This window comes from Myxine glutinosa, chromosome 10 (assembly GCF_964187855.1).
Source record: "Myxine glutinosa chromosome 10, kmMyxGlut1.1, whole genome shotgun sequence".
Taxonomy (NCBI): Eukaryota; Metazoa; Chordata; class Myxini; order Myxiniformes; family Myxinidae; genus Myxine; species Myxine glutinosa.
Genome location: NC_136270.1, coordinates 96847074 through 96859157, shown reverse-complemented (window position 1 = coordinate 96859157; position 12084 = coordinate 96847074). Strand labels below are relative to the sequence as shown.

At 47.8% G+C, this 12084-nt stretch overlaps 1 protein-coding gene across 5 annotated transcripts in view; it reads left to right on the top strand.

Annotated features, from left to right (window-relative positions):
• Positions 1-12084, top strand: part of LOC137433934 (glucocorticoid-induced transcript 1 protein) — a 261907-nt gene that overhangs the window by 193363 nt on the left and 56460 nt on the right. For all 5 annotated transcript variants that reach the window (XM_068126436.2, XM_068126435.2, XM_078785921.1 and 2 more), the window contains one exon: positions 7228-7365. In XM_068126436.2, the coding sequence (XP_067982537.2) occupies positions 7228-7365 (138 nt within the window). The remainder of the gene's footprint in view (positions 1-7227; positions 7366-12084) is intronic.

Below are 12084 nucleotides of genomic sequence, written 5' to 3'. Positions count from 1 at the left end.
TGAGCATGGACAAACCCCATGGGTTGGCGTCCCATGATGATGTGGGTGGTGAACAAGATTTCTTCTTCATTGCCCCACTTACTGTTGTAAGAAAAGCGGTGTCACAAAATGGCGTCGCTGGCACTCAAAGTGCATCAGGAAGTCGTCGTGTGACTTACCCCAAGGTAACTGGCTATGTTTGAAGTCAAATCACGTGTTGTCTTGTGTCTATCTACACGCAACAGCTTCTCCATGAGCCTACAGCTGCAAACAAATGAACAATCTCTCAGAGAAGCTTCTCAAACATCTTTTAGAACAAAGTTATTCAATGGATTCCGCTTGAACTTGACCAAGATTACCTGGGCAGACCGAAATTATGTGACTTTGTAGAAGGATTTGCCTATTTTGCATTATTATTTTACAGTTTTCCTAAATCCATGCCAATCTCTACCGCCATCCCTGGTGTAGGAGGAAGAGTTCCAACTATTCAATTTGTCAGCTCGTTGAACGTATTCAAACTTTCTCCGACTGATGTGGCCTTTTAAAGGGCTCTTGGCGATCAAAGCTTCTACCAATCATATTACTTTGGCAATGGTGCTCGCAAGTTTAATCCTCTTCTACATCATTATACATAGTTTAAGCTTCCTCTGAGGCTTTTGATTACCCAGCAGGCTCTGAATACCAAATGACTGTCTGCCTTGTGTTTTCAGAGCGATATCCTCTTACTCCAAAGCTTTCATGTTAACAAGTAGACGACAGCACATGGCCTTCTTTAACCTGCAGGTAATGCATCTTTCCACTCTGTTAAGTATTCACAAAGGATGGGACGCCAAAGGAAATTGTTTCCTTGGAGAACAGCCGCCCGCCTTGAGGGATAATTATTGCCTGGAGTCGGCAGTTCCATGCCCAAACAACCAAACCACCACCACGCTCCACCACTGCCCCTGTCAATCATCCACTCGCTTGGTTCTGCCACGGCTCGTACTTTCGTCTGGCCTTTTACAAACTCCTCTGAGAATTGATCCTTGAGTCATACATTTCGTTTTGGTCTGCATAATGAACATTTTGTTAATTTTCAGAAATTAAACCACCACCAAGTAGTATGGCTGTCCAGCGGGCAAGGCTCAGGTGAAACATTACGACCGCAGAATAATCTACAAATCGAACTTCCCTGACCTCGGTTCTCTGATAAAGACCACGGCGGTGGTTGAAACATCAGACGTGTGCCTCGGCTATACCATCTCGTTGGTGGTGCCTTCATTTGAAATATGGACCTTCTCAACTACACCCAGTTTTTTTCTTCCAAGTTTGCTTTCATATAGTCAGGTTCACTATGTTTTTTCGTTCAAAATTTTTGGAGATTAGCAAAACTATACATTTTTGGAATATTCAAAGCATGAGTAATCCAAAAGTTAATGTTGGAATTTGCGGAGACACCTGCATGGCCGCCATTTTGGATTTTCAAAATGGCCACCATAAAATACATAATTTGCGCGATCTCGGCTTCTAGTCAACCTAGAATCTTATTTAAATATGCGAATCCTATGTTTTCTGGGTCAAGGAAACCATTGGTGGGATCATTAGACTTCTAATCCTAACACTTGCTTCACTTTTAGGACTTTCCAGATGACACTCAGGACAGAAGATCTGTAAAAGTATATTCCTGAACGGTATAGACCTAGTAGATCCTGTGTATAGGAGTTATAGTTCAATCTGATACTAACAAGGCTGCTTTCTTGCTTTATAAACCCAAACCTATAACTTCAAAGGACTTGCAATATCATGTATTATGTAATACAGTTATATCACAAATATAAAAACAATGGTTTTCCATTACCTTTGTTTGTTGCTTTTCTATAATCCTGAGCACTATTTTGAGGCCTTTATTGGATTCCTTGACCCAGAAAACATAGGATTAGCACATTTAAATAAGATTCTCGGTTGACTAGAAGCCGAGATAGGGCAAAATATGTATCTTATGGCAGTCATTTTGAAAATCAAAAATGGCGGCCATGCAGGTGTCTGTGCAAATGCCAACATTGATTTTTGGATTCCTCATGCTCTGAATATTCCAAAAATGTATTGTTTTGCTAATCTCCAAAGTTTTGAACGAAATTATATTTGTTAACATAGTGAACCTGACTATTATTTTGCTTGTCCATGGAGGTGTTGTGCTCTTCCATTCATTATTCCAAGACTACTGCCTATCACCACCATCTTATAGCTTTTCTACTCTTCTTCATTCCTTGCCACCTTTCCTGCCAGCCACTCCCATTTCACCTGACTGTGGTACATCCACGCATCAACGGTCACCTGTTCCACTTTGCTCACCTGTGTCTGTATACCTGCAGCTCCTTGTTTGTTTAGTTCCCCCTTGAGCTTCTGTTTATGTAAAGAAAAGATCTAGCTGTCAGCCAATGGCAAAAATGCCTCCCGGCCCAGTAGTCAACCTGTGCTACCTGCGTGAGATGAAGCTGGGAAGATGAGGTGCATGCAGGGACGAGTAGTTCTATGGGATTGAAAGATATTGTGGAACCTCAAAACACAAGATTCTTTAAATAATTAATTTTTTCTCTCAAATGACGACCGCCCACCACGTGTAACGACAACCACCACGTGTTCTTGTTTTGATTGCTGAAAACATCAAAGGCCATTCGTGCAACATAACATGTTAAAGGCAAAATGGCGAGGGTTTGACTTGTGTTTATTAATTTTTTTAAAGAGATTTTACCCATTTCTCCACCCTTTGTGTTGACATGAAGGTATCTTCGGTGAAACTTCAGAGAACTTGTTGAGAAAACCTGATTGTTGATAGATGAGGAATTCCGAAATGCTTTCGTTTCAAACGTGCAAAGACACATCTCAGCTTCTGGCCCACCTGACAGAATACTCTTTCCCAAGGCTATCCACCAATAGGGCATGAGCAGACAGCCTAAAAGCATGAACATTGTTTTTCTCTTTATCCCGAATGCTCTATTTGGAGATGAAACAGAGGTTCCTCCCATTAGGAATAGCTCCTTGTACAAGTTCTGGCCGACTGAGAATGCCACGAAGGCTTTCCAAGAATAGCTGACACGGGCCTGTCTGTCCGAATCGTGTGATCGGCGACTGAAACTTGCCCGTTGTGATGGCTTTGGCCTCAAAGCACTATAACAAATCAGGAAGGAGTTCTGTTTCAAAAAAATAATAATGGGAAAAAACTTTGTAGACCAAAATGTTTTTTAAACACGGCTTCAGAGTGTTAAACTGTGGTTGTTTTCCGGAGGCCTCTACTGCAAAGCACTCACCCCGCAGTGACATTATTATGGCTTTATGCTTCCTCTTGGTGTGTTGATGGTTTGCACAAGTGGCCTTTTGTTAAGGTAGAGCTTGGGGGGCGATGCCAGCTGGGTTAATTTTGCCACAAGCTATTACATATATATATATATATATATTAGTCAGGTCAGTCTCCTGACTGCCACTGGTAACATGTAACCCAATGCTACCTGCCGCATGGTCGGGTCGTCGGACACTAACCGACTACCTTCACTGGCTTGCCAGTGGGGAGGGTGACTGTGACACCCTACAGGACTGAACCCAATACCTGTTAAAGGACAGATGAGCTCTCTCCGTGAGCCAACAGCCATCCAATAAGGAGATGGTGTCTCCTAAAAAACACCCATCCGGTTGTAGACAGCAACCGCCCAGTGTAGTACTATCATTCTGACTTTGGAGTGTTAAAGTGGTACCCGAAACCAACGTACACTCTCCGTGTCAGGTTTGCTGGTCTTACTTCCTCTGTCACTCAAACTACAGCTCCCGGGCTAGCTTTGATCTTTTTTTTGCAAACAAACACCATACACTTTTCTTACTCATTTTCACTCCTCACCCTTACATTCTCTCTTTTATTTCTCTTTATGCAATTATTTTATGTAAGGCCTAGCCTCGATGAGGACTGCATGGTCCATGACTGGAGCCTTCAGTTCAATATATATATATATATATATATATATATATATATATATATATATATATATATATATATATATATATATATATATATATATATATATCATATCCCAATATATATATATATACAGTCACGTGAAAAAGTAAGTACACCCCATGTAAAGTTTTGACTTTTTCAACATATGTCAAAATACAGCTATTTGATCTTCATGTCAACAATATTGATAGATAAAGGTGATACAATATAACAAATATCATGAAACATTTACATTTTGTAGTCCATTGTATAATTTAAATGAACATAAATGCAAATTTCGCATATGGAAAAAGTAAGTACACCCCTACATTTATCACTACTTCAAATACCTAAAATTAGAATCAGGTGCACCAGCTCAGGTGCAAATGATTAGAACATCGTTAGAGAGGATCTTGGAGGAACCTGTCTTATTTAAACCTCAGACATTTAGTTTGGTTTGCTCTTTGTTGTTGAAGTGTGCGGCGTCACCATGCCTAGATCAAAAGAGCTCTCTAAGGCCTTCAGAAAGAAGGTTATAGATGTCTTCGAGTCTGGGAAGGGATTTAAAAAGATCTCCAAACTATTTGAAATCAATCATTCGACTGTCCGGAAGATCATCTACAAGTGGAGAAGATTCCAAACAACTGCCAACTTGTTCAGGCCAGGCCGCCCCAACAAGTTCAGCCCGAGAACAGACCGCAAGATGCTGAAAGAAGTCTCTATGAACCCCAGAATGTCATCACGGGACCTACAGGTAGCTCTTGCCACTGTTGATGTCAAAGTGCACGAGTCTACCATTAGAAAGAGGCTGCACAAATTTGATCTACATGGGAGGTTTGCCAGGAGGAAACCTTTGCTCTCCAGAAAGAACATCAGGGCAAGACTAAAGTTTGCCAATGAACACCTACTCAAAGACCAGCACTTCTGGAACAATGTGCTCTGGACAGATGAGTCAATGGTAGAGCTATTTGGCCACAGTACCAGAAGACATATTTGGCGAAAACCAAAGACAGCATATGACCACAAGAACCTGATAGCAACTGCAAAGCATGGTGGTGGAAATATTATGGTTTGGGGCAGCTTTGCTGCATCAGGGCCTGGGCAGCTCACCATCATATAATCCACTATGAATTCTTCATTGTACCAGAGGGTGCTCGAGGATAATGTGAGGCCTTCTGTCGGAAAGTTGAAGCTCAACCGAAGGTGGACCTTGCAACATGACAATGACCCTAAACATACCAGTAAATCCACCAAGGAATGGCTGAAAAGAAAGAAAAGGAGGGTTCTGGAATGGCCAAGTCACAGCCCGGATCTAAATCCCATCGAGATGTTGTGGGGGGTTTTGAAACGAGCTGTGCATGCAAGAAACCCCTCAACCATCGCACAGCTGAAAGAATTCTGCATGGAGGAGTGGGAAAAAATTTCTCCCAGTCGATGTGAGAGACTGGTAGACAGTTATGACTTATGAGAAACGCCTACTTGAGGTTGTTTCTGCCAAAGGGGGCAATACCACCTATTAGAGCCAAGGGTGTACTTACTTTTTCCACATGCGAAATTTGCATTTATGTTTATTTAAATTATACAATGGACTACAAAATGTAAATGTTTCATGTTATTTGTTATATTATATCACCTTTATCTGTCAATATTGTTGAAATGAAGATCAAATAGCTGTATGTTGAAATATGTTGAAAAAGTCAAAACTTTACATGGGGTGTACTTACTTTTTCATGTGACTATATATATATCCGGACCTTTTAAAAATGCCCCTTATGGTGTTATCATTTCTCCTTCTCTGCTTTTTGCTGTCGTCCCACAAGGCTTCCAGTATTACCAGCTGTGGGTACAAACGTGCACGCCTCTTTCCCACAGTGTTTGGAGGGAGGAGAGGTCAGATCCAGTGGTAAAAGCTTAATCAAGTTGGTCATGACATGATGTTAAATGACTGAGTTGCGGAGGAATTGAAACAATATTTTTGTGTCGTTTTGTTTGTTACATTAATTAAGCAGGATGGGGCTGACAGGATAGCTCAGAAGTAGCGTCCTCACCTTTGAGCTGTGTTTTTTGGGTTTGATTCCCGGCCTGGCCCTAACCTTTTATCCTGGTGCTTCGCAGGCAGCACGTTGTGCCTATGGGTGTGATTCCTGTCAGATGGGACATCAAAGCGGGGACCTGTACGTCATCGTTGGCTGGTGAATGATCAGGATCCCAGTTGTCTTTCACAAAGTGTAGGCCCTTGTGTGCTGGCAGCCTGGCCAATGGAGGGAGGATCGACAAATATTAACCCCAAGTCAGGCTCTTGCCTTCTCTTCCCATTATGGACCAGTGGTTTATTGCACGGTCTGAAAAAATGGCTGACATGTGATGACAACTGAATTTGATAGTTCTGAGTTTGAGACGTATGAGCAAAGACATTTGCAATATCAAAATCTGCATTATAAAAGGAGCCGTGTCTTTCTATCTGTCGTGCTATAATTTGAGAACGGATTAACGGATTCCGATGAAATCAACACCGGTGAATTTGGAGAACTACCCAGAGGGTTTGTGATGCAAAAAGGAGGAGGTTTGTGTTAGGGCACATGTGGTGAAACTGCAAACTCCAACTGGCGACCCCTCTCTCTCTCGCCCTCTCTCTTTCTCTCTTCTCTTAATATTCCCATCAGTGAAGCGATGGGTTGTATTTGCTAGTGTTGATGAATTGAAACCTTTGATGTCACAAAAGCAAAAGGACAAGTTGTGTGTTTTGCTTCGTCAAACCTGGCACGCTCACAGCGGGTAAATTATACCGCTGTCTCTCTCTCATAACATCAAGATTAGGTTTTTTTTCTGAGAGCGAATACAACTTTTGTTACAAATGATCTATTTTTCTATACAATGTCGAGGCTCATAGAGGAACTAGAACATCGAATGGATCAGGACGTAACAGAACAAAATGAACAGTAGAAAGAGAGGGGGCTTGCAAATAAGGGATGTCGGGCCGAATGAGGGCTAGGGAAGGATGCAAGAGGTAGACAAGATGGATACAGCTGCAAGCTCAACGGAAGGAAAAATTGGCAATTTGGAAAGAGGTGGCCTTTGGAAGGCTTAATGGGGGTAGAAAAGATCATGGTTTTGGATGGGGGATGATCTGAGATGTTGGTGAAAAGCTGTCTGGAAGAATGGCTGGAGGGAAGGATGAGAGGAATATTATGGTTTGTAATGTACCTATAATAGTTGACCACGTGGCTTGCTGATCCGTGGTTGACTTTCAATTTACTTTGCACCTTCCTCCTTTGTACTTTCAGGTTTCTATCTCAGGGCCTGAAGTTGGGACACCTTTCTCAACATCATTGCTGGCCATGGAAAGGAGTAGCCTGGAGGGTCTAAATCAGGAGATTGAGACGGTCTTCTTGCAAGGAAATTCCGACACGGACAAATTGCAGGTAAAATTACAACATTCCACCTCCTCGAGTCCGTCGTGTCTTGCTCTTCCCTCCTTCTTTCAAGACCACCATTTTCCACAGTCTAATACTATTTTCATGCTGTCTCGTGCACCTGTCATTGATCTTGGCTACTCTCGCTGAGTCTCCCTCACGTCTAGACATACAGTCACCTGAAAAAGTAAGTACGCCCCATGTAAAGTTTTGACTTTTTCAACATATTTCAACATACAGCTATTTTATCTTCATTTCAACAATATTGATAGATAAAGGTGATATAATATAACAAATATCATGAAACATTTACATTTTGTAGTCCATTGTATAATTTAAATAAACATAAATGCAAATTTCGCATGTGGAAAAAGTAAGTACACCCCTACATTTATCACTACTTGAAATACCTAAAATTAGAATCAGGTGTAGCAGCTCAGGTACAAATGATTAGAACATAGTTAGAGAGGATCTTGGAGGAACCTGTCTCATTTAAACCTCAGACATTTAGTTTGGTTTGCTCTTTGTTGTTGAAGTGTGCGGCGTCACCATGCCTAGATCAAAAGAGCTCTCTGAGGCCTTCATAAAGAAGGTTATAGATGCCTACGAGTCTGGGAAGGGATTTAAAAAGATCGCCAAACAATTTGAAATCAATCATTCGACGGTCCGGAAGATCATCTACAAGTGGAGAAGATTCCAAACAACTGCCAACTTGTTCAGGCCAGGCCGCCCCAGCAAGTTTAGCCCGAGAGCAGACCGCAAGATGCTGAAAGAAGTCTCTAAGAACCCCAGAATGTCATCACGGGACCTACAGGTAGCTCTTGCGACTGTTGATGTCAAAGTGCACAAGTCTACCTTTGGAAAGAGGCTGCACAAATTTGAACTACATGGGAGGTGTGCCAGGAGGAAACCTATGCTGTCCAGAAAGAACATCAGGGCAAGACTAAAGTTTGCCAATGAACACCTAGGCAAAGACCAGCACTTCTGGAACAATGTGCTCTGGACAGATGAGTCAAAGGTAGAGCTATTTGGCCACAGTACCAGAGGACATGTTTGGCGAAAACCAAAGACAGCATTTGACCACAAGAACGTGATACCAATTGTAAAGCATGGTGGTGGAAATATTATGGTTTGGGGCAGCTTTGCTGCATCAGGGCCTGGGCAGCTCACCATCATAGAATCCACTATGAATTCTTCATTGTACCAGAGGGTGCTTGAGGATAATGTGAGGCCATCTGTCGGAAAGTTGAAGCTCAACCGAAGGTGGACCTTGCAACATGACAATGACCCTAAACATACCAGTGAATCCACCAAGGAATGGCTGAAGAGAAAGATATGGCGGGTTCTGGAATGGCCAAGTCAAAGCCCGGATCTAAATCCCATCGAGATGTTGTGGGGGGATTTGAAACGAGCTGTGCATGCAAGAAACCCCTCAAACATCGCACAGCTGAAAGAATTCTGCATGGAGGAGTGGGAAAAAATTCTCCCAGTCGATGTGAGAGACTGGTAGACAGTTATAAGAAACGCCTACTTGAGGTTGTTTCTGCCAAAGGGGGCAAGACCACCGATTAGACCCAAGGGGGTACTTACTTTTTCCACATGCGAAATTTGCATTTATGTTTATATAAATTATACAATGGACTACAAAATGTAAATGTTTCATGATATTTGTTACATTATATTGTAGCGGTTACCGCTGGATGCACACAATCGCCTTGCACCGGCCAGAACACGGCTAGACGCGCCTCTCCCGGGCATGCCCGGACTCACTGTTCCCGGGCACGCCCGAACCTCCCGGGCACGCCCGGTCTCGTCTTTCCCGGGCATGCCCGCTCTCGCCTTTCCAGGGCTCGCCCAGAGTGTCCGGGCATGCCTGCTATCGCCTTTTCAGGGCTCGCCCAGAGCGTCCGGGCATGCCCACTATCACCTTTCCAGGGCTCGCCCAGAGCGTCCGGGCATGCCCGCTATCGCCTTTCCAGGGCTCGTCCAGAGCGCCCGGGCACGCCCAGCCTCGACTTGCCAGGCCGCAGCCAAACACGCCCGGGCAGGTCCAGACTCGCCTTTCCAAGGCTCGCCCTTGACACCCGGGCATGCCCGGTATAGCTTTTGCCGGGCAAACTTCCCGACATAAATGTGTATATATATTGCTGCCCGATAAACGGGCTTGTCAGAATACCTGAGCTGTTTTGTTTCAATAAAGCAACTCGGACGAATTCCGTCTTTGGTCGCGTCAATTCTTTCGACTCGCGTTGGAGCGCAGTTCCTTCATTGGTGACCTACCGACATGGATACGGCAGTGACGCTTAAACTGCCTACCTTCTGGGAGGCTCACGCGGCTGTTTGGTTCGCTCAGGCGGACTCTCAGTTCGCCCTGCGAGGCATCACCGCGGACGATACCCGCTTCCACCATGTTGTGGCGGCGCTCGGTCCCGCCACCGCGGCCCGCGCCTTGAGCCTCCTCGAGCACCCGCCGGCTGCTGACAAATACGACGCGCTGAAGACACTCCTCCTCGACGCTTTCGCCCTCTCACCGGCAGCACGCGCACGGCGCCTGCTCGCTCTGCCCGACCTCGGCGACACGCGCCCGTCCGAGCGCATGGACTATATGCTCTCGTTGCTCGGTGAGCACTCTCCGGATTTTCTGTTCCGCGAGCTGTTCCTTCGCCAGCTGCCTCACCCGGTACGCCTCGCCCTGGCTGGCACGTTGATCACGGATTCCCGCGCCCTCGCCAGGGAAGCCGATAAGATCTCCTCGGCGGGCCAGCACATCGGCGCGGTTACCTGGAGCCCGCCGCCATCCGAGGCGACGCCCACGACACCCGAGCGCCCTGCGCGGTTGGAGGCCGAACTGCTGGTGCAACTGGCGGCCGCCACGCCGCACCGCCCGCTTCCGACACGACGGCCGGGGCCTCCACCTGACCGGGCGTGGTGTTATTACCACGCCAGGTTCGGACACAAGGCTCGGACGTGCCGGCCCCCGTGCACTTTCGGCAGGTCGGGAAACGGCCGGGCCGGCGTTCATTCCCAGCCATGAGCGCCGGCCACTCGGGCAACTTGCTGTTTATTCGGGACAAAGCGTCTGGGCGGCGTTTCCTGTGTGACACCGGCGCCCAACTGAGCGTCATACCCGCCTCCGAGCAGGACAGGCGGGACGCCGTTTGCGGCCCCTCTTTGGTCGCTGCTAATGGCTCGGCCATACGCACTTTCGGCCCACGCGTCGTCACCCTCTGCTTCGGCAGACAGCGTTTTCAATGGACTTTTGTGACCGCCTGCGTCCCCATGGCTTTGCTGGGCGCCGACTTCCTCTGCGCGCACGGGCTGCTGGTCGACGTCAAACGTCGTCGCCTTGTCAACGCCGAGACCTTCAGCTCCCTGGCATGCACGATGAGCAGCTCCGCGCCGACCGAACTGGCGTGCGCCCTCCCGGCAGCGAACAAGTTCGCTCGCCTGCTCGCGGAATTCCCGGCCCTCACGCGGCCGACGTTTTCGGCCGTCGCGGTGCGGCACGGGATCGAGCACCACATACCCACTACGGGCCCGCCGGTCTACGCCAGGGCCCGCCGCCTCGACCCGGCCAAGCTCGCCGTGGCGAAGGCCGAGTTCGACGCGTTGGAGCACCTCGGCATCTTGCGGCGCTCCGATAGCGCGTGGGCCCCGCCACTGCACATCGTGCCAAAGCCGGGGGGTGGATGGCGCCCGTGTGGCGACTACCGCCGTCTCAACGATGCTACCACCCCCGACAGGTACCCGATCCCGCATATTCAGGACTTTTCCGCCCGTTTGGCGGGACGGGTCATCTTTTCGAAAATTGACCTGATACGGGGCTACCACCAAGTACCTGTCCGGGCGGCCGACGTCCCGAAGACGGCCGTCATCACGCCGTTCGGCCTGTTCGAATTTTTGCGGATGCCGTTTGGCCTCAAGAACGCGGCCCAGGCGTTCCAGCGCTTGATCGACGGCGTGCTGCGCAACCTGCCGTTTCTTTTCGTCTATCTGGACGATATCCTCGTCGCCAGCATGGCCCGCGCCGAGCACCTCCTCCACCTCCGAACACTGTTCGGTCACCTCAGCGAGCACGGCTTAATTGTCAACCCGGTCAAATGCCACTTCGGCGCGACGACCGTTGACTTTTTGGGCCACAGCATCACCAAGACCGGGGCCGTGCCGCTGCCGACCAAGGTCGAGGCCATCACCACGTTCCCGCGTCCCCGTTCCATCAAGGCCCTCCAAGTGTTCCTCGGCATGGTGAATTTTTATCACCGATTCGTGCCCCGCGCTGCTCAGCTCATGCGGCCCCTTTACGAGGCCCTCCGGGGCAAGCCGGCCAAGCATGACATTGTTTGGTCCGCGGCCATGGACGCGGCCTTCGCCAGCACCAAACGGGCCCTCGCCGACGCAACGCTGCTGGCTCACCCGGTGCTCAACACGCCCATCGCCCTCACTACGGACGCCTCCAACTACGCGGTGGGCGCCTTCCATGAGCAATGGGTGGACGGGGTTTGGCAGCCACTCGCTTTTTTCAGCCGGCAACTCCGGCCGAACGAGTTAAACTACAGCACGTTCGACCGCGAGCTGCTCGGGCTATTCCTGGCCGTTCGCCATTTCCGACACCTCCTGGAGGGCCGCCCGTTCACGGCTTTCGTCGACCACAAGCCGTTGGTCTACGCAATGGCTAAGGTCACGGAGCCGTGGTCGGCCCGCCAGCAGCGCCACCTCTCCGCCGTGTCG